This window comes from Mycteria americana, chromosome 3, assembly GCF_035582795.1.
Source record: "Mycteria americana isolate JAX WOST 10 ecotype Jacksonville Zoo and Gardens chromosome 3, USCA_MyAme_1.0, whole genome shotgun sequence".
NCBI classification, from domain to species: Eukaryota; Metazoa; Chordata; class Aves; order Ciconiiformes; family Ciconiidae; genus Mycteria; species Mycteria americana.
Window position 1 is genome coordinate 132,420,237 of NC_134367.1, and position 23,474 is coordinate 132,443,710.

A 23,474-nucleotide genomic window follows, 5' to 3' on the forward strand; every position below is an offset into this window, starting at 1 on the left:
GTCTGGTACATCATGGATGCAAAAATTTGTATAAAATATAGTTTATGGAAGTAATCAGTGTGATAAATACCATTTTCCTTATATGAGGGACAATATTTGTCCAAGAGAATAACTGGCTGTGGAAAAATGCATACATCAGATGACATATTTACCAGCTGTATACAATATTTTGAGTTGTGAATGACGGAGCTATTATATATTAACAACCAGTGGTTTGCCAGTAGACATTTCAAACTTGAAATTTTTTTATCAACTGTAATAGTGGGATTTTTCCTACTTGATTTTGAGCTCTGCAATTTACTTCTGGGGGATTTTAGCTTTTAATGTTCCATGAGGAAAATCAGAATTTAGAGTTATGAGCATGCCTGAAAATTCTATGAACCAATCGAGAAAAGCTATGTCATCTTATATATTAGTCAAAAATACCCAACGGGCAGAAAGAATAATAGCTAACTGGAAATTTAGTGTTATCCCTACATTTAAAGTACAAACCATTACAATGTAATAAAATTAATCCAGACATTTCCAGGGCAAGTGTGGCTGACCTTTTGTTCACCAGCTACTGACCCCAGGGTGAATGAAAGAGGCTTGCAGAGAGAAATGTCTGTTGTTTGGCTTCAGTCCCTGGTATTTAAATTGCATTCCCTAATCAAATGAAAAGGCTGTCCTCTCTATCAGGTTACAGAATCCATGGCAACATTTGGCCTTTTATATACATAATGTTAGCCTTTTTGTTTGCATCTAAGTAGAGACACCTGGAGCAATGTTAACATTAACCGATTTAGCATTAATAGCTTCATTATATAAGAATTTCTGATCAGATAGCTGTTACTTTTGTTATATTGCTTCAGCTTGTATTGTTTTCATTTTTTATCTCCCTGCTTGGCAACCGGGCAATGATTTGCAAATTTTTTTTGTCTTGATTAATTAAGCAATATAATTATCAGGAACCGTGATGCAGTCTTTGCTCGACAAAGCTTCTGAGAGAAGACAATAGTAAGTCTGTTAGTGTGAATGCATTCCACGCGTCACAGATGCATGAGGATATTCTGAACAATGAGACGAAAAGCTGCCTGCAAAAGAGGACAAAGAATGCCAGGCAGACTCTACACACTGCACATACCGCCAGGGACATACTGCGGGTTCCCTGGGACACAGATGCCTCGTTAGATTGCAGCTAGTCATCAGAGATTAATTCTCAGCCATTTGGTACAATAATTTACCCATTCCCCACTCTTTTAACTAGTGCTGCTTGCTATAGAGGGGAAGTCTTTGTGCTCAAAAGGTTTATTTAACCTTGCCTACTTTTACTGTGTGCAACAGAAATAATTATTTTTTTCTTGGAAATTGTAATGAAGCAGGTGTTTGCAATGGGCTGAATATTAATTTTTGTTTCATGGATAACTTGCATTGACGTTTGGAGTGCTCAAGGAGGGGGATATTTTCCTTTACTCTTTTTTTTTTTTCTTTTAATTGATTCCTGTCAAAGCATAATATATTTTTTGTAACCATTCAAAACACTGTTTTCCTCAAATGGGTATTTAATACCAACTCACAGAAAAGTACTGAGCAGGGAGCGTGTCCCTGTGCATTCAGTTAGTCCCCCCCCTTGAACTCCTTGTTAAGGCAGAGCCCCCTGTGCAGATGGAAGCTGACGATATGCGAGTTCCATTGACTTTAATGACCCTCGGCGTGGCCGGTAGATCTGTTCGGGAATTAATAATTCCAAGCTTTGTGTCCACGCGGGCGTATGGTCCGGTTGTGTGCTCCTCGTATCGCAGCGGGCTCTGTGGACCCCGAGCCTGCCGGGGAGCAGTGAGGCCTGCTGGCTCTGCTGCTGCTGTAAGGCAGGGCAGCGATGCCTTTGCAGGTCTCCAGAGGGTTAGCCCTGCACCGCGAAAAGCTATGAACCCATTTGGGCAAATACTGCTCTTGGTTCTGGTTTCATGTGTTACGCTTGCTTTTCTTTGGTAATGTAGAATCAGTTGCTCTCGTACAAAGCCACTTCTATCCTTTGCGTTACTTTCTTTTTCCATCTGCCAGCGTACGCCAACTTTGGGTCATGAAAAATGTGTACTTTTTGACAAAATATGTGCCTAGGACACAGTTCTTGAAATAATCTGTTTGTTTATTTGAAACATGCTTGAAAAAAGGCATGTTTCCCAATTTCATGAAAGTCACTCTGAAGAGCACCCACTGCATTCTTATCTCTACACTGTGGGGACAGAGTTCAGGGGTGCTAAGGAAAGCTCTCTGGTTTTAGGGTTCATCTTGGATTAGCCTACTTTTCTGTTTAAAAGGAGTTTGAGAGTAACATATGATTTATTGGAGTTTGATTATTAAACTTTCAGATAAAACGATTATTAAACTTTTTTTTTTAAAATGTCAGGCAGATTGGCCATACTTTTGATAAATTTGCTGGAGAGTGGCCACTGAAAGATTTTTTTTTTTAAATGTGAGCATATGTATATATGTGTATGTATTTATATACACACGTATATAAGGTGTATAAAATATCCACACCTTGTCTATATTTTAAGTATATAAATTCTGTAATACTGTGTTAAGAAAATCTACCACACTCCCTAGACTCCAGGTGGTTTTGAAACAGTGAAACAAAGTCCTGTAAGCAGAAATTGCGTGTCAAAAAGCCTGATAATGAATTTCCCTGGACAGTAGCATATGTAAGTGCTAATCTGACTTTTAATATCTGGTATTTGTATGTTGGTATAATTTTAATACTCGTATGTACTTAACCTCCTCATTTGTACTTACATCAAAAATGTAGTTTTACATTTTTTTCTCCTTTTGTCAATACTTGTAAACAGAGTATGTGTTAAAAATTTCACTTAGAAATGTTATTGGTTAAAGAGGAAAAACTTGATGCTCTAGAACATTATCACTTTGGCGGCATAGATTTTCTTCCTGTCACCTTTCTTGCCAACTGCCCAGATAGTAATGCTAGCATAAAAAAAAGAAAGGCAAACCCACTATGGAAACATTTTGCACTAATCTGTTTTTTGGGGGGCAGGTAATTATTTTAAGTAAAGGAATGACAAAATAACTGTGTGAAAAGACAGCTGTCATTTGCAGATGTTATATTAAAACCAAATTTATTCTGTAATTCATTGCCACTTCTAATTAGAGGAATTCCCTAGATGCAGGGGATTTATATTATTCCCTTTGTCCATTTATTGAATGACTGTCACAGTCACCCACAAGCAGTTGCAGAAGAATAATAGAGGGTATTTATTTATGTGATAAGCCTCTGTATGGATGGAAAAAAATCCATAGCTTAAATATTGATAATTGCTGCTAGCTTCTGTTTAGGGTTGGGTTTGGGGTTGGTTTTTTTTTTCATTTTGAGTTTGTGAAAGGGAAATGAGTTTGACTACTTGTAAATACTAAAATTTATTATATATTTAAACATTAAAATTTTCTGGGTTTGACATGGCGAAGTCCAGACATTTTTCACTTTTATAAAGCGTCTCTTTTGCCTAGTATAGCATTTGTCTGAAGAGCCATATGTCACCAAATGACATTATGTGGTGGTTTCCTCTGGAGGTAACCCTGAAGGAACAGCGTTTTAACACCTTGACGTGCTATGCTGGGATAGACCTGTTTGTGCCTGTCCTGGCCATGCTTATGGGGGACTGCCTCTGAGAGGTGGTAGTTTTCCTCCATCTCCTCTGCTTTCCACAGACCTCATTATCTTGGATCAGCTCAAATTTTTTTTTTCCTTTCAGTGAAGTCCATGGAAGGAGTTTATAGAGGATTATCTGAAATAAATACTTCTTTGCAAAAACTCCTGCCAATGTCGGATTCAGCCAGTGAATCAGGGTCTCCTGTTGGGATGCAAGACAGAAAACAGCTCTTAATATCTACTCAAAATGGAATATCGATTTCAAATTCATAGGCGAATGTTGTTCATATGCATAACAAGCCCATGTTTACCCAGCTGAATATTCTGTGAACTGTGCATATACATGTAAAGTATACTGATGGCAATTATGGAAGATTTAAAAACTTAAAATAAAAAATTGGGGGATTAATATCATACTGGAAGTTTCAGTGTGGAAAGCAATGTGGTCATATCATTTTATGGCAGAGTAATGTACTGGTCTTCTCTAGTGGGTCTGATGCTTTTTATTCCAAACGTCAATAATATAATGCAAGATACAGTATGTTGTGCTAGCAAGGGTACCGCCCGACTGACCGTGCTGACCTGGCTGGTAACGGCCCCGCAGCTACAGCCCATGGAGGTGGTTTGTTTTGGTGTTCTTCTCCTGTACTTGGGGGAGTCTCTTCGTGCCCATGATCTAGAGAGGAGACCTAGAGCAAGCTAACACTTGTACTTGTACCGAATAACTTCACTGTCTAGAGCGGGGCAGTATGAAACTTGCCTCCTCGTGCCTTTCTCAAGCAGCAGATACCTTGCTGTGAAAATCCCCTGCGAGTAGGGCGTGTTGTTTCTGTGATTTTGGAAGTTGCTCCCGTGCTCTACGCTAACATTTCAGCTTCCCTTGGCTTGGCTTTACATGTGTTGTTTTTATTTTGGGGTCCACAGGTGCCATTTTTCGGTCCTCTCTTTGATGGAGCAATCGTGACTGCAAAGCTGCTGCCAAGCCTCATATGTGCCACATGCATCAATGCCAGCAGAGCCGTCAAGTCGCTCATCCCGCTCTACCAGAGCTTGTATCCTTTTCTCCCGCTGGGGCAAGGCTTGCCTTGGTAGGGTTCTTACTTCTGAATGTTCCTCTACAGGGAGGTAAGCTTTAGTGAAAAGCCTTCCCATTTGATTTTATTGGAAAAGGTCAAAGCTTTCTTCACGTCAAGCTCAATGTTTTCAGTCATTCGCACCCAGTTGCCATGCAGTGTTTCAAAAATAAGATCATAGCATTGCAAGAGTGTTCTCACCAGCAGCTTCAGACAGTCTCGCTGGTGGTGGACTTGGACTTAACACTGATGCTTTGAACTGTAAGTAATGATAATACTCTATTTTCTTTCACGCTAATAGAAGTTATCTACAGTGTATATTAGGCTAATACACAGAGCTCAGTTGTATTCTTATCTTATTCAAAGAAGTAGTCCAATTGACTTTACTTGGACTAACTACGTTAATAAGACAGATGGGATTTGGCCTCAGATACGGATGTTTCAGTTCCCGAATTCCGGTTTTATTTCAGCCCTGTCTGTATTTGGGCATTGTCAGAACACATTTTCTAACAGTTGCTGGAAGATAACTAGATGGTGTGCTTCTGTGTTACAGAAATTGTAGCATAGACTTTTATTGTGTGATGTACAGACTAACAGCGTTATTACTGGTTTTCACTTATTCTAGGATTTTCTCATAATGCCTAATTATGCTAGAAACATTTTATAGCTTGTTTTGTTACTCATATCATTTATCTCAGGACCAACACTCACTGCACTTTGTTTTCCTTGGGGAGCTTTTGATTTGAGTATTTTTCTAACCGTATGACTTTGAGAAAGAGTTTGTAAATGAAATGTTTTGATCTTCGAAAGAACATTAATTAGTTTGAGATGCACATTTTTAAAAGACAAAATATCCTCAAAATACTGTTGTGGTTTTTTTTTAAAGGCTAAATTTTATCCAGTATGCTTTGCAAAAGTCGTCAGAAATTAAAAGTAGCATTGTGGTTAAACAAATTTGTATTTCATTCACTTCATTGTGTACTCGTTTTAAAACAAAGACAGTTGGTGGTTGTTGCATAAGCAGCTGAATGCAGTATATCAGCTGCAAAACTGTGGCAGTACCTAACAGATGATTCAAAACTTGCCAAGTTTTCCACTTTTGTTTGATGAGAGAAATCTAGCTAATTACTAGAATTCTTCTATGCAGAATTTAGCTTAATCCATCTGCTTCTATAGCCAATGTATAAAAATAAGATAGCAGTGTAGTAAAATTAACGTGAGTACCAGCGGTTACAAGAATGAAGAGGTCCTGTCCCCTCTTACCGCTATCCCAGCACCTCACTCCCGGTCCGAGTCCGCTGATTCCCGATCCTGCTCATCTTTTGGCTTTCAACATTTTGTGAGCGAACAGCGCTCACCAGCCTGCTGTGCTCCTGCTTTCCGACAGCATCTCTCTCTCTGGGTCCCTCCTTGTCCCCAGGGAAACACGAGCAGCACAAATATGATAGCACATGCCACTTCTCAGCATATGTTTGAGGTCTAGCTGAAACAGCATCTGTCCCCAGATTCTTTTCTTCCTTTTTTGTGCCTGCTTTTGCACCAACGATATCTGTAGTGAATCAACTGCCACTTGTCTGTTTGATAAATGAAAGTGGATTGAGAAACTTCTGAAACTGGACAAAGATAATGTGGTGGGAAGATCCCATCAGGGTGACGCTGGAGTGGGAGAGAAAGCTATCCACAACTTTTACTGTAGATAATGAAACACTTTTTTTTCTTACAGCAAAGGTCAACAACAATTACTCCTTGTAAGCACAAAGATATACTAAAATTTTTACTGAGCCAGAAATTGGAATGTAAATGTGTCCATGTGTAAAGGTGCTGTTTGAACCTGTCCAATGCAGGAACACTGCTTTGTAGCTCCCAAAGGGTGCATGCGCAGTGAATGACTTTGCTCTGGTGTTCGCTTCGCTAACTGCTATGAGGAAAAGGGGGGAAAGCAGACCCAGCAATTTGAACAGTAAATGAAAGAGGTTAGGAACTTTGTCAGACTGCAGATGCAAATAACTCAAAGGTGAAATAACTCAAAAAACTTCAATAGAGGGGAGAAATAAAAAGCAGTAATCCTGGAAAAGTAACAGATGACGTTTGGCAGCGTGTTAGACGTAACCTTGCAGTTCGGGTGAGCGCAGAAAAGCCTTAAGGCAGAGCTGAGGAGCGGTCTGCCACTTGTGTTTGTCACACGGGCCATGCTAAAAGTCGGCATCCGTATTAAGGGTTAGTAGCTAAAAGTTTTCTTGATTCAAGTGTGGTTAGAAATTGATTGAACGCTTCATCTGGTGTAAACGGTTCGATGGTGATAAGGCACAGAGTCCGTGGCGCTTGTGTGGTGCAGCGGCAGGGTGTGAAATACCTGCTGGGACCCTGCTCCAGCCGGAGCAGAGCCCTGATCCTCGCTCCTGTCTTGCAAGGTGCTAGGGGAGCGGGCTGGTCGCGGTGCCCGCGGGAAGCGGGGTCGCGTGCCGGGGAGCAGGGGCAGCATCTTGCCAGTAGTGACAGCTGAAGTCACTTGTTGGAAAGTCTGTAAACTCTGGTTACAGCTGCGCTTGTCAGGGGCTTTAAGGGAAGTGTAATCAGCCACAGAGATTAATTTGCATCTCAATTAGGAAAGAGTCAGGAGGAAGCATAGGGTCTGTTGCTGGAAGGCTGTGGAAGAAATCTCATCAGGCACAAAAGGCTCCCAAGTCTCAGTGCTACGGCGAGTGGAGGACAATATCCGAGTCCGGTTTCCATGGGGACCAGGGCCGCAGAGCCGCGGGAGAATCTCACTGTGCGCTGTAATCGCTTGGTCATGATGACACAAATTCCACTGTCGTACCCAAATACATTTTTCTGTTGGAAATCTCTTTGAAAATGAGGAAGGTAACTATGGCAGACCACATCAGATTTTTTTTTAATCTATTTTTTATGTTTGTGTAACTGTTTCTGTTTTAAGGAATTCATTAGGGTGAGAGAAATATTCATTAAAAAATAATTAACTGTATTTAAACTTTAGTTTAAAGCCATACTGGCTACAAGTTCTTTGTATACATGAAATGGCATGTGATGGCATTACACAGGAGCAAAACCAGGGTAGTTAACGCACAGCTCCGTTGTCTTTTGAACCGTTAAAGCTCAGTTGGCTCTGTAGCTGCTGCAATGTTTACATGGTCATGGATGATTATACATTAGTATATGTTCAAAATAACCATTTTTTCAGGAGTGCATTCATTCTTGGTGCAATGAAGCATTGAGACTGAGCGGCTGCAGACTGTACTAATTGGTGCTCTCACCATCCTTAAGTAACTGTTGAGTGTGAGGTAATGTGTTTCAGCAGCTTCACCAGTCTGCTTTTTCAGGCAATAATTTTTATCTGCAATATGCCTGTGTACTTTATGGAAATCAGAAACAATAAGGTGGCTTAAATTGTATAAGAACAAGAAAGAATAATATTTAAACTTACTAAAATTGTTGTATAAAAATGTATATATTTATGCAAGTTTTTGAGAGCATTGAAGCCACCTCTTTATGTGCTGGAGAAAGGAAGGAACAACTAATCTCACAGATGAATAATTATGTATCAAAACTAAAGTTCCTCTTAATTAAGTCCAGTTAAAGGAGAGGTTGCTAATTGTCAGTATTTAAGAGTAGCGCAAGTCTATAAGCAGGATGCCTTAGGAGATGAGAGCAGGGATGAAAAACAGTGCATTCGTAATTTGGTGCTTTGGTGCAGTGCTTTGGTAATTGTAATTGGGTTGAGCAGTACCCCCTAAGCAAGGGGCTGTTCTGGTTCCAGTAATATTGAGTATTTCAAAAAATGCTAGGGTTGATGATATAAAACTGCATCTTTGTGCTCTCTTCCAGCTTATATTAAATTAGTTGCATGCTGGAGAGGATTTTTGAACACTTGTACATTCTGGAGTCCCAGTTGCCCTAAGCTGCAGTAGTGCACATCTTTGGGAGCTGGTCTTACCTGTAAAGATAAATACTGGTGGGGGGACACAGAGTTTGGGTTTAAGTCTTTATTATGGGTCTGATTTACAGCCGCTGTTTAAGCTGATGGTTTTTAAGCTCAGGTGCTAGTAAACTCCAAATATGAAAATGTAACTAAGTCTGCAGGTGTCGGGCCCTTTGGTTGGTCCATAATTTAATGTTGGTCTCCAAGAAGACTTTGGGGATAGTGATGTCTGAGCAAAAAGCTCCCCTTAGAATGCATAGGGAAATGCAATTTTGACTACCCAGAATCCAGACTGTCTTTCAAAATGGAGTCATTTCCTTGCTCCTTAAATTAAAATGTTCTTGTTTAGAGATTTGTAAGTTGGTCTCAGGTTTTACTTATGAAATTTCATAGCCAGGATGCTTATTCTTTCCCATCTTACATGTTTTATAATAACGGTAGAGGTAAACATCCTGGATTCTTATATCTTTTACCATCATCTTTAAAAAAAAAAAAAATAGTGTAGCATAAAATTATCTTCGCAATTAAGACAGCTGTTCTTTAAATTGCATTGGCTGAAAGATTGTACCAGACCTGGTTTGTTGTAGAAAAAATGTGTAAGTGTAAGGTGGAGCAATGCTTTTTGAGCCTTTTCGCCTGCTGCTTAACTGGAAAGCAAAGCTTCTCAGAGCTTACAAAATGGCCACAGTGATGAAGAGGAAACTTTGGTGAATTGCTGTCATGATCTGTGAAGTTGCTGAAGTGGCTTCATGTACCTGAATGTAAATGCCTGTATCTCTGTGTTTCCACTCTTCTACTGAAAAAAGCTGCTTTTAATTGAAAAACTATTTTGATGTTATTTGTAGTATCTTACCACTTCTTTTTTTCTCCACCATTGCAAATAACTATCGTACTTCCATTCCTACCTGGTCTCACTAACTGAATTTGAAGAAAAGTAGGAGAGATTCTGACATGTCGGAAATGTTACCCTAGCTTCCACCAGCTTTCTGTAAGCAACCTGCTGGAGGGTGTAAAATGTCCCTATGTGCAAGCACCAGTTGGCTTCTTTCCTGCGTTCTTCATTGGTTTCTTGTAGTCTTTGAATTATTTTCTTAGCAATTTAAGCTTCCTGTATCTTCCTGTGAAATGAGTAAATAGGGAGTTAGTTCCCGTTGGGGTTTATTGAGAATTCACATGTTTATTATAAAATTATCTTTTTAAGCAATCTCACTTTTAGGATAAATTGGTTTGGTCTTATGGAAAGAAAAGGGGTTCGTTCTTATTCTGCCTGTTGATTCTTGTGTATTTTTCATACTCTTCTATAGCATCTTGATGAGAGTACAGTGCTGCGTTACTCTACAGGGGAAGAAGAAATAACTGATGGTGTGGGCATGCAGACTCGTGTCTGTCAGCCACTATTTTTGCCATTGAAACTGTCAATTTCAGGTAGCTATGCAAGTGTTCTTGGAGACGTAATCCTAACAAATCTCTCATATAAGCTGTGCTGCTTCTGCCTTTTTCATCAACATAAATAGACTTGTATAAGGGCTGACCTAAATATATTCTTAGTCTGCTAAGAAGAAAAAAATTACCACAGTGGCAGGTTGTGGTATTGTTTCCAAAGTTGTTTGCATTATTTGTTGTTCATTCAAAGAGAAAAAATTCTTAAGTTATCGTGGATGTTCATAGCACTTTGCTGCAACATAATACATCTGTGCATTAGATGCTGAAGGTGTCTGTGTTAGAACAAACAAAAAAGAGCACGATGAGTATGCATACACTTTACATAATATCTGAGCACTGGATGTCACCATTTCCCTGCTTACGATTTGCAGTCCTGTTTGTGGGCCAGAAGAAAACACAGCCCTTACTTTGGAGAAGTAATTTGATACATGAATAACTCTTAAAGTTTTATCCACTGTAATGAATACGGTATGCCTGCTTAACTATACCAAACAAGTAGTTCATTAGAATAAAATCAAAAGACCGTCTAAATACCTAACAAAGAAAGATATCCATAACTTTAATTCATTATATTGCATCCAGATATTAACACATCTACTATATATTAGTATGTCGTGTCTGGAATCAAGAAGATTAAACAAAGAATGTCAATTTTGAAATCTGAATTAATTCCTTTTGCTGGTTTAAGCCAATTTCTGATCAACTTAATGTAGAGTGCCTGATCTGCTTACCTGCTTTATCAGAGACTAAAAAAGAAAGATATTTGCTATGATGGACTTAATTGTGTGAATGGCTGTCATATATTTTGTAGGTGTACGAAATGTCAGATGCCTGAAAACACATTTTGCATACCTTTCAAAATGTGCTTTGTTGAGCTTGCATTTAGAACTCTGCTTTGGTTATAAAGGGGTGTTTGATTGTACCGTGAAAATAAAATAGAAAGCCTGTTACTCTCTTTAGAGAAGGGTTCACAATTTGTTCCCTTTATTTCATCCAAAGAAGTTATGCCCTCGAGCTATATAGATGCTGTTAGGAATTACTATGAAATTCTAAAGCATGTGTCACAGGAGCTGTGACAATTTATATGACATGGCATCTGACAGTTTTATGCCGAAGTGATCGGTTCTGGCTCGCAGGAGTGTCTGTCTGTAGTCAGTCCTCTGCTGCTTTGTCTGCGGAGAGCAGCAGGTTTAACTTGCTGTCCTTTGCTTTTCTGGCGATTCCTGTAACGAGCCCTCGTGTGAGGGTTTGAGTTTCAGACAGAAGTATTTGGTCCCGTTGCAGCAGTCTCTGAGGGATGCTGATGAACGCGGCAGTGGCTGTACCGGGTGGTGTAAAGCAGCGCTGACCTTCATTCTGCAGCGCAGCTCCCCGCTGGAGTGGATCGATGGCCGGGCTGTCTGTCTCTGCGGCTGCCTTCCCTCCTCGCAGCAAGAACCTTCTCCAGGCAGCGATCGATGCCTCTAATCTGCTCCAGCCTGTAATAAGTCATGCGAGGCAAAGCTTTTAGGTGGCATTACATGGGATTGTGGAGGCGGCTCTTCAGCTCTTATTCATAGTGCTCTTCATAGACTTGCAGAGAAATCTACTGCATCCCACTTGTGAATATATAAAGAGTATATAATGCTTCTGCGGATTTAAACTTCACGTGCTGCTGAATGATGTATGGACGCAATGGTTTTAAATTTCTATATTTTTGTGCATGCATCTATACATACCTGTCCCTGTTCATAGTCCCTTGTTAGACACACGTCTTGTACACGCATTACTGTGAACTGCTGGTGAGCCTTACCATTTTACAGAAGGCAAGGGAGGCAGCAGTGAAGTTTGCGTGTTAACAATACAATTTATTTTTCTGCTATAACATGGGGCATCATTATTCTTCTCCACGGTTGGAAGCTGTAAAGATCACTGAGTGTTGTTGGGAAAGTCCCAAGCTAATTCTGTAGCAGTTTTAAACGGCACTAACTGCTGCCCCTCCTGATGATGATCTCTGTGCAGCAGCTGTACTCTTCAGTATAAGTAAATAAACCCCAGCAGTTTTAAAGGCTTTTATTTGCTAAGTGATTTAATGGGTGGTTCCAAAAATGAACCTGTGGTTAAGTGACATCATGAATGTAATGGTTTTTTAAATGAAAAGTGAATTCTCTGTGTGATATATGTCAGAAATAAGAAAAGAAACCAAACCCCAAACGTTAAATGTTGTACATATGCACTAATTGAAAACAAGGTTCCTAAAATACACAGCCATAACTCTTCAGCCCCTACCAAAGACTGGAAAGTCATGATCTTGCTGGAAATAGTATAGTACATAAAGTATAAGCAGCAGATCAGGATTGGAAGTTGGGAATTTGAATCCAAACTCTCCTCTGCCATGGAAAAGCTGCTGCTTTGAATGAAACACTTGGTTTCTTCATTCCATTTCTTCATCAGTAATATTTTATTTGTTCATGAGTAATTTTGCAGGAAACTGGGGTTTTTATTTAAGTGCTGCTTTAAACTTGTGTCCTAGCGCTGAATCAAACTTGAGTTGTGCAAAAGGGTTAGTGTACCACTGCTGCTCTTAAGATTGCTGGGAGTAACGTTTATCCAGTTTAAATCTGTAAAAACACAATATAGCTCTTCGTATATTCACAAGCAAAATGCAGTAGATTTCTCTGCCAGTCTGCAAAGAGCACCATGAGCAAGGGCTGAAGAGGGAAATGTACAGTTTGAGGTTTGTACCGACTGGCTGATAGCTAGTAGGTATTCCCGGGGTGCCTAGCAGGGCGCTTATCGCAGCCTGACATTGGCTGCATTTCTAGATTAACTGGCCACTAGATTAACTGGCCACTGTCAGGTGATTCTTGCTCACCTGCAGTCTGCCAGCTTTGGTGGCGTTGCTCGTGAAATACCTACAGTTTGGTCACGCTGACGGCGATCGGAGTCTTTCTGTTGTTCTCCGTAAAAATAAAACAAGTTTACTAAAAGTGCAGTTTTGTTAGCATAATCATGCCCTACCCAGAGGCCTTCCAGGAGGTCTGTGATGGAACTCTGCCTTCAGTTTAACTTGCAATAACAAACATTGAGTCAGTGTGGTATACGTTTTTTGTTTATAATGAACTAGTAGACGTATCTTTCATAGGAAGGTGTGAGCTCAAGCTCCCACTCTCTCCAAGTAAGATATACAGAGGTCCAAACACCTATTGCTCAGTGTTCTATGTTTTCTGTCGTATTAGACAAAGAAGCTCTAAGTTGTGTTTAATGAGAGGCTCTCTTTAAAGGTTGGCAGAAGCAAAATTGATATATTCAGGTTACTACTAAGTACTTCATTCAATCTTTACAGGGTTTTTTGGTGGTTTGGGGGTTTTTTTCCCCACTTATACACCAGGCAAATTAAAGGGATTTGTGTTCTTTGTATTTTCAGAGTAAGTTTTGATGATTTTGCTGTTCCACCTGTGTTAACTTTGAAGGGATTTGTGTAGCTAAAACGTCCATTGTATCTTTTGGAAACTTGCTCCTGAACGCTCGCTTGCACTTTGGATTTCCTAGGGTTATTTTTGTTTGGCTTCTGTCACAAACGGGTGAAAAAAAGAGAAAGTAGAGTTTGATATGAATGGACTTTAAATTTAATTCAGGCTGTGCAATCCTCACACAGACAAAACGCGCGTTGGCTTTGGCCTGAGTTTCGCCTGACTACGGGTTGTCGTCTTGGCCCGCTGGCTGCGTTGCTGGCAAGAATAAAGATGACGTTTGTATTTGAGCACCCGGCTCCGAGACCTGGCTGCGGCGCTGGGGAGACCAGCAGGCGCAGGGGAGCAGCGGCAGCGTGGTTTGGAGGAGTGGGCTAAGATCTCCAAAATCTGGGCCGCACAGGACCCGACAGCACTAGGGTCGATCCCCTCTGCGGCGGGCTTTGTGCACGCTCGCCGTCTCATTAGCATGCTGGCTCGCCGCCGCCGCTGCGGCGCGCTGGCTTTGCTAGCTCGGCTAGCTCGGCTAGCTCTGCTAGCTTACCAGCTGTTCCTGCTGCTCGCGACAATGTCCAGCGTGTTCGGATCACCGGGTTCCTGCGCTCGCCGCCGCGCGCAGACAGCCTTTCCGCTGGGGATGCCCACGTGGCCGCCCGTCAGCAGCGGCACCGCATAAAGTAGCAGGCCCTCGCATGGCATATGGTGTCTGGATTCATACAAGATGCAAAACTATTCTGCCGCTAATGCACAATGACTCATAGCATTGCTAATTTTTCTAACAAAAGCCCACTTCCACACCCACACTTTTAACCCCTCAGGCTAAAAAGCCTCTTCTTTAGTTTTAAAGCCTTGGAAATGTAAGGAGGTGGCTTCTGGATCAATATATGAAACCCTATATTTATTTAAAGCATATGCAAGTTCTAACACATTTTAAATTTCAGTAAAACACAGTTTTCAAATCACTCTTCTAACATACAGTAATTTTTTTTTGTTCCAAAGTAGATTCATTGTCAAATGTTGGGAATTTTTAATTTTTTGGTAGTTGTGTATTACAAAAATAGTCAGAAGACAGCATAGATGATAAAAAGTTATTTTCATTTAAGAGAGAATCAAGGCAATGTAGCTAGTAGATCTACAATGATCGTATATTACAGCATGAGTTACCAAGCCACTTATTGTAAGAAGCTTGTAGTATCTGGCTATCTTTCCTATACACTAGCTCTTCGGGGAGAAAAATAATACGCTTTCCAACTAGAGGGAGCTGCTGGTATCGCTGATGCTGATTCTTAACCTTCCAGTCTAATTCCTTTGTGCAGAACGTACAGCGATCATTTCTACGTTGTAATAAAATTACGTTAAATTACCGCGAGTAATTTAGATTAAAAGGATGCGTCTTAATTTTTGCAGTGTAATCATCAAACTAAACTGCAAAATTCGGAGAAAACTAAAGCACATCCTGGTTGCATGGCACATGGGTACTCTGCGTGAATGTGGAATTATATAGGTCATGAAAAGACTCGTTAGAAGAGAGAGTGAAAAGCTGAGGCTCGCTTACTGTTGTTACGAGACAAAAAGCATAAGGGAAGTATGAGCAGTAGGGAACGGAGCGGGCGGCGCAGCAGGAAGCTCCCCGCTCCCTCCATCGCAACAAAGGAACAAAGGGACCTGCGGTGAAAGATGAAGGTGGCCGAGCTCGGCGGTTTGGGCTCCCCGTGAGCAACTTGTTACAGGGAACCCCTGCGGACGGTGCTTCATCAAGGTTAATGCTCCTGTGGGGAATGTTTTTAAGGAGAAGTCCTGGCTTCAGAAAGTCTTTACTAGGGGATAGTTTGAGAGCTTTTGTGGGGCTGGTGACTCCACACCGGCCTGCTGTGGGGTTCCCAATGGGTTCGGCGCAATGCACCATGTCCTCGCCGCAGCCAAAGCCCGGGTGCCGACCTTGGAAACTGCGGTTTCGATCCAGCAAGGCAGTTTCCGCATCCCTGAAACCACGCGTTCGTGTCTCCACGGGCGGTGAGAAGGCACAAGGGATGCAGAAGACCAGCTAGACGGGCACGTGGGCATTTTCATGTGCTCGTCCCCAACGATCTGGGCACTTGCACTAATACCAGTGTGTAATCGCCAATATAGGTTTATACCAGTTTTCAAACTTCTCTTCTTTTTCTCTTTTAAAGAAAACCTGACTTCAGTATGTGTTTTTCACGAACCGTACATGCTGCAATCACTTCATTTAAAAGTTAAGAAATCATTTTCTAAACAGGAAAAATGTTCTTAGGTTTAGCTTTGAATTTTCTGAATTGCTTTGTTTCTCTCTCAGTAAAAATGAGCTTCTGAATTCAGTGTTGACCATGCTTTGAGGAGTTGAGACTAGGTCACCTCCTGACATCCCTCCAACCTGACTGATTCTGTGCATCTGCTGCTACGAGGATGAGGTGCATGATTTTTGTGCCTATTATATAAAAGCTACTTTAATGGGTAGCACCATAATCTTGTATCATTCTTTAAAGAGGAAAGGCTTTCCCTCTGTATGCGCTTGAAAAACTTTTAAAGCCATCCTGTTATTGGGGACTTTTTTATTAGGTTGGGGACATAAACGTGGAGACAGCAAGAGAGGAATAGACTTTTTCATAGTGGGTTTAGTGGCTGGCGTATTTAATTTTTTTTTCTTTCCTCAGTATCATACTTTTGTGTGTATTTCACAGTAAGATTAACTGTCAGGGTTCTAGTGTATAAACAGGAGCAGATGGCTTTTAATGATTTCTTAAATCTAATGCTAAGTAACAATCTAGTTCATGTACAGCATTTTTTGTTTAAAAAACAAAATCTCAGTTCACTTGCTGTTTTTTAATACTTTCTCTGAATTGGCCTGGGCCAGGTTTTTTTGAGAACCTGTAACTGTAACTTCTGCTGAACAGCTAGCTCCTTTATTGTACCTATTTAGGATTATCCATCTCATTGATTTTCACCAGTGTAACAATGTGGATGATCTTACGAAACCTTGCTAGTCTACAGTTTGTTGGCTTCCTTAAATAGAATAGGCATTCTGCTGCCCACCTTTCAGCTGGGCAAAGTAGTGTTGTTCAAGTAGCAGTTGCTTCACTTAGAAATCTTAATGTTATCACTGTAACAAACAAACTTGGGTTAGCACAGTTTTTAATTACTGCAAAGTCTTGATACCAAAAATGCAGCGTCGTGAAAGTGAAGTCATTAAAATTGAGAAAATAATGTCAAGCTAGCATGCATTTTTCTTTTCTCTTATTCCTGAAAGATCTTGCCTTAACTTGTGTCATACCTGTGACTCTAATTAACTTCCTGGTATTGAAAGTTGACTTCTGGAGTTTTTAAGGGCTGTGTCTGCCAGACTAACACCATTAAGGCGATAGAAGTGTAGCAGTACAGGGAAGATGATAAAAGTATAGAGCCGTTACTTTGGGGAACGAGCACTGAAGCTGAAGTTCAGAGAGTTCACGTATCATAAGTGAATTCCTCCCCTTACTATTTATTTCTGTCTCCATCTTACCACCTTCTTCTCCCTGCTGCCAGCATCTATTACAGCTGGGAAATTCAAGGCTCTGACAACACCATTTCCCACAGGCGGCTCCAGTGGCAAGAAATGGAAGTGGCTGGGATTATTTTTCGGTCCTTAATTTTTAAATAAAGCTCCGTGTTATTTAAAGGTTTGGAGTTGTAGGAATAGCAGTTACACCCACACATACCGGTCTGAATAACCTCAACTCCACAGTTTTCCACATAGCCGCATCTTCTAATTGTGCTGGTTTTAAACAGCCTCTGTACCTGATGTTTGACATCTCCATTTCACTGGGAAGATAAAAAGAAACATTGGTGTCTTTATTTTCAACAACGCGTTTAACGGGTGACAAAGGGTTCCCGTTCTCTTCATTTCCGTAACTGGTTATTTTTCAGATCATTGCCTTGTTTGCTTTGCTGTTGCTAACCCTTTAGGTACTGTGGTGCCCTGCACTCTCCTATGGCTAATCAGTCCTCCGGGATGGCAGAGAGGGACGGTGCAACCCTTATAGTGAAATCACTGAGCGTTTTTATGGGGTTGGCAGTAGAGAGGAATCGTTCCAATCCAGAAGAACTGTTTTAATTCAGAAACGTTTTCTTTATAGGCTTTTGCAGAGCCTGTTGGTTTTTGTGCTCCCATGTTTTATGACTTGTTGCCATGATAATTCAGCTCATCTTACAGGTTTCTCTAATTGTGATTGATGTGTAATCATTCATTTTATTGAACCTCATTAAGGTCTGCGAACCTCTGTACCAACTTACAGTAATTAGAGCCCAGATAGCCATTCCATCTGTTCACAAGCACTGTTTAATTAATGAACTTTTAACGTGTTCTTTGCCTTGTAAAAGCCCTCGGTATTCTCAAGTTGTTGAATAGGATTTGCATGCCAGCATTTCCGTTTTTTTTAAATACCACAGCAACGTGCATTTTGGAATCCCAAAAGTCAACACACAAAGTACTGGGATCTCGGAAAGCAAGTGGAGAGATTTTACTTTTAGTTTCAGTTTTTTCATGTCAATTACGGTATCTGTAAAACTGGTGTTTACAAAGAAAAGGCTCATGTGGACTTTAGTGTTCTTTTTAATGCCCCAAACAACAACTTTTAATCTTCCCTTGTATCACTGAAGAAGATACACAGAGACCAGTAAACAAAATGTTTCATTTTTCTTTTTAGCACTTACTGGAAGAACATTAGAAATACAGTGCATGCAGACGCACATTTTCCTCCCCTTGTATTTCATCTTTTTGTTACATTTAGAGCATCAGGACTGAGACAGCTTTGGTGTGGTTTTTTGGTTTTTTTTGTAGTATTCAGTATAATGGGATTTTAGGATGGAGTGGAATCCACCAGTGCTGCTGGGGTTATCATAGAGACTATTGTAATAATTGTTCAGAATTGCAAGAAAACGGTAGGACAGAAGTTCCTCAATACTTTGAGTGTCTCTGCTGCTTTACCTCTGTGCGTTTTGACTGTGCACTAACGTGCTGAGTCAATGATTTACGCAGAATGGATAGAGTTGCATTTTTAAAAAATGGAAGTAAATTTCTGTTCCCTGATCAGACGGCAGAGGCAATATTTCAAGAGTGTCAGGGTTTTTAAGAAAAACAATCTTGGAAGGCTTCCGTATATTAAGACTGTATAGTCAAATAGTAGTGCAGAATGTGAATGTCAAATAACTCTCATAACTCTCTCTCTGCTCTCATAGAGAGATTAGTAAAGGAGAAAAAGGACAGTCTTTCCTAGGGCATTTTTGCAGTCATGATCTGTTGCTGGTTTTTATATATGGCACAGCTTTACCTAATTTGGATTGATCTGTGTTTACCTTAAATACTCAGGACAAGAATTAAGTCATACTACTCAACTCCTTCAAAATCCTTTTCAGTGTCCAAAGGCAGACCATCTGTCTGGTCCAGTCATTCTTTCCTCCCCCAGTGGGCGTTGTAGCCAGTGCTTTGAGTAAGGCTGTATCCTGGAGAAGCAAAATATGAAGTGAAATAAAAGTCTTGGTCATGGGGCTGAACCCACCGTGTTTAGAAAAGTGAAGCGTATTGCCTGCCTTCTAAATTTCAGGCGTTATTTGCAAAATGGATAGAGAGCACCCCTGGTTTTTGTTGTACCTTCAGTGTGCTGTTCTCTAGCGTCGTGGGTGTTTAAGGTAAGGCACAGGCAAACTTTTCTATGTTGTGGCAGTTCTCGGCCATGTTAATCTTTTGTCATGGATTTTCCTTATGCCACTGTCCTCTTTTGGACCAATTCTAACCTGAATGTCGAGTGTTTTCATTTCCCTAAAAGAGACATTTCCAAACCGGTTATTTTTAGTTCCTTTTCCAATATATGACTTCCAAAATGCTAACTCATTCTCTCACCGCTGGCCCCACACTTTAACAGTCCATTTAGGCACATCTAAATGTTGTCTGCTGCTCCTTTTTCTAACTGAAGTAGTTTAACTTTCAGGTTGCTGAAATATCTGCAAGAAAAATGTGGTTTTCTCAAGCTTTTTGGGAAGCGCGCATGTTTTGTTTGGGAATGTACCAGTTTGTGCAAAGTATCAGGTGTGTGAGGCTCAGCTTTGGTGAGGCTCTGCTGTCTCCATTGGTGATGTTCTGCAAGTCAAAGACTGTGATCTTATTTAAGTTCTTCCGAGATGTCATTCCACTGCCTGTGATTGAGTTATAACCAACTGAATTAGGCTTTTTTTAGGAACAAATTCATTCAGCGTGTGCATTTAATAAGGCTTATTTATAAAATCATGCCATTCCTTCACAAGCTGATAGTTATGAGGATGCAGTTCTGTTTACATGAAGAAAACTCTGGGATGTCATTTCTGTGCAGTCCCTTTCCTGCTCTCCACAAGCATTTGGACTCAACAGTTTAACATGTTGTCAGCAGAAGAAAAACGTACAGACAATCTTGGTGAAACTTTAGCAGCAAACAGAGCATCCTGATGAAGGAATGAGAGGAGAAACATCTTGCCCTTCACTCGTTTTCCCTTTCCCTCTCGTTCCTCCGCAGGCAGGTGCAGGTCCATCTGGATGTGTGGCCGTTGAGTAACTATCTTGCAGCGATTCTCCAAAGCTGCTGTACCATCTTCTAGGCGCGTATCTGCTGAAGAAACATACTTAAAGAGTTCTGATTGCCTTTTATCTGCTTCTTTAAAGGAAGAGAACAAAAGTAAGTTTTGCCTAAGTGGAAGAGGAGTAATCAAAGTTGTCTCGTCTGTGGTGTTACGTTGCAAGAAGTAATGGAGATGGAGAGGGTATAGAGAGCTGTATCGCGGAGGCGTTCTTGCAGCGTTTGGTAGTACTGTTTGCGTGTCCTCTCATTTTCTGGAAGTGCTTCTCTGTACGCTTTGCTGAGCAGAGAGCTGTCTAGGTAAAACAGAGTAGCTCCTATGTGTTTGCTTCTCCAGGCTGATTGACACAGCTCTTCTGCAATGTGAGAAGATCTACCTGCAGAAATCTCTGCGCTTACTACAGCAGAATGAGCACCATTAGTGTAACATGTGTTGTATACGTATTTTAGCAATATTTTCTTTTAAACCTATAAACACAGGTCCCGTTCCACCCTTAGTTAGCTAAATAGAAGTGCTAATTAAGTGAATTACACTTAAGGCTGTTCTATGATGGGTTACTGATTTTAAATAATAGACATTTACATGAAGATTTTAATATTGCCTGTATTTTCTTTACTACAAACTTCTTAAATTGTTTTTTTATTTTAAGATTAAATTATTTATAACCATTTTTCTGTATGTTGCCTGTAAAATGTGTTTTACGTTATTTGGGTTTATTAAGAGAGATAAGAAGGATGTTGTTCTGTCAGTTGTTAGATATTATTGCATGTTAAGCCATATTTTAAAAGTTCAAAGACTGCGCTAGCACGCCTTTCTCTGTTCTTTTTGCTGTTGGTAAAGATGTCCTTGTATCAAGCATTCACATTTGTGTGAAAAATAGAATTCAGTTCAATCCATGCATAGATTGTCAGAAAGATTAAAGTGTGCATCATGCAATTTTTCTTCTTTCAGAAAGGGGCCTTTGATGTGCTAATGTTCACTTTCTCTCTTTTCATTCAGAAGTGCTGGTCATTGTTTTGAGCTGCAGAACAGTATCTGCTTCATATAGGCAGATTCTAATACCCTGGTAGCCCAACCTTGCTCAAGGTAGTGTAATATAAATATGCAATAATATTAATGGCATTATACACTGGGATCAGATAACAGTGTGCCTGCACAGATAAATACCACGGCAAAGCCAAGGCATTTATTGAAAATAGATGTTGCAAAAAGCCAAATATTTAATTTCAAATAACCCACTTATGTGTGTCAGTGTTACTGCTGTTATACCAAGTCATATAATTTGGTTTTAAAATAGAAAGAAAGCTTGCCGGTGCAATAAGCACTGTAGTCTGTTAAAATTGCTCTTGAAGACAAGGCTGTAATGTATTTCCAAAGTTAATTAGCAAGTGAAATTATTTGGATGGCCTCATCGTGTGTTGCAGTGGATATTTTCCAGCAAATGGATGAAATTTTGCAGGCTGTTCACAGGACCAACTCGCAGCTCTCGTAGCAGGGGACTGATGTAGGTCATGACACAGTCGTAGTAACAAATTTGCATGGAGAAGGGCTGTTTATAGCTAGTCTTACTTTTGCCAAAGACACCCATTCTCCTTTTGTTACTGACTGTGAAGAAATAGTTCACTGAATTCCTCCTGAAGATAAATATGGAAAGCGTTAGCGTGTAACTGCACAGGAGTTATTTCAGTATTGATTATGTTCTGCAGAAGACAGAATGGTTGACAATTGAGTGACAAAAACCTTTTTTAAAATTGGGTGAAATTTGGCGGTTGAGTTTTAAGAGAGTAAGTTAAATAACTGTAAACTAGCTTCAGGTGATGGATACTGTAGGAAAGTGTCATTCTAGTATGCTGAACAGCTTTCTGCTCAAAATTCAGAAAATTTGCCTATTGTGTTTCTCAAGCAGTAGAAAACTATAGCTTTCAAAAAGCTGTACTTATAAAGAGTAAGTTGCAAATTAAACAGTAAAGTAGGACATGTTCAAAACTGTTTCTCATATAGTTTCTTATTTTAATTAAAAATTAAATTTTAATTAAAAGGTGTTAGTTCAGAAGGCTTATAGCTGGACAGGTATTTCATTGATAAGACTTAACAAAAACTGGAAGAAAACTTGAATAGAGAAAAATCTTACATAAGCCTGCACTTGAAGTATTTTCTAGTGAAGTACAACAGCAGCAGCATGCAGCATTACTGCTGCGTAGCTTCTTCCCTAGGGCACTGTCCCTATACATCCTTCTTCTCCGTTTGCTTCCACCAACTTCGATGCTTCATTAAAAATTCATTGTCTGCTCTCCCCCTTTCTCTTTGGGATCCCCATGATCTCCTTTTATATCTGAAATGACTCAGCAGTTAAGGACTTCAAAGAACTTGGGAAATTTAGCTTAAAGGGCAGTGTCTTCAAGAAATAGTGTTAACACTGAGAAAATTATGCATTTCAGTGGAAGCCAAGAAGAAGAAAACTTCCCGGGTTTTTGCTCAGTCTGTTTCTGTGATGAGGGCTGTGCAACCTGGACACCTTTCATGTCCTGAAGCCGGTTGAACAGCCTGACTCCCAGGCATCCCGCAGGGGCTCATGCGCCAGGTATTTAGCTCCTCAGCACACACGTTTTGTTAGGATCCTTCTTCCAATCTATAAAGCTGGAGATGGTGCTTCAAGGCACGTGCCGGGGAAGGGTCAGCCCACTAGGTGATTTGTGGTCATCTTCAACACAGTACACAAAGGAGTGTTTCTGTGCTGTCTGGAGAAGGAGATGTGTCAAAAAGATCTGGCAGGAAGCAGATGGAAAGGGCTGTACAGAGCAGAACAGCTCTGCTCTTTCACTGGGGGCTCTTACGCGTTTTTTTTGATAGCCTTGGCGAAAGGGACCAGAGCTGCACAGTTGTCATCCACCGCTCCTGCCTGGTGTTGGCTCACAGGGAGCGTGGGCAGAAGTTACTTCTGACTCTCATGTAGGTTTTCCACTCTGCATCATAGCTTTCTCTATGGCAGCACTAGCTCACTCATGTGTCTTCTCAAATCAGATTAATTTTCCGTTTTAACAAAGTGCTGCCATTCTGTGCATCGGCCATAATCTCATCGCGGTGGAAGTGCGTACTCCATAACCCAGACACCTCGGTGATGGGCAGGAGTGTAAAGCCAATGCCCCGTTGCTTGTGCAGCAGGATTGCTCACTGACGCTTTCCCTGGTGTATTTGTGCGACCCCAATCTTCTGAGCACCTGGGGGGTCTTCACCATGGGGACGGGTCATTCCACCTCTTTCCCCTGTGACGTGCAGCTTCCACGGCCCAACTCCAGCCTGCCTCTAGTGCTGCAGTACGCTTT

The 23,474-nt window shown here is 40.6% G+C and overlaps 1 protein-coding gene across 3 annotated transcripts in view; it reads left to right on the forward strand.

Moving 5' to 3' along the window:
• RALGAPA2 (Ral GTPase activating protein catalytic subunit alpha 2) overlaps positions 1-23,474 on the forward strand; it is a 134,841-nt gene that overhangs the window by 81,257 nt on the left and 30,110 nt on the right. For all 3 annotated transcript variants that reach the window (XM_075497111.1, XM_075497112.1, XM_075497113.1), the window contains one exon: positions 4,568-4,695. In XM_075497111.1, the coding sequence (XP_075353226.1) occupies positions 4,568-4,695 (128 nt within the window). The remainder of the gene's footprint in view (positions 1-4,567; positions 4,696-23,474) is intronic.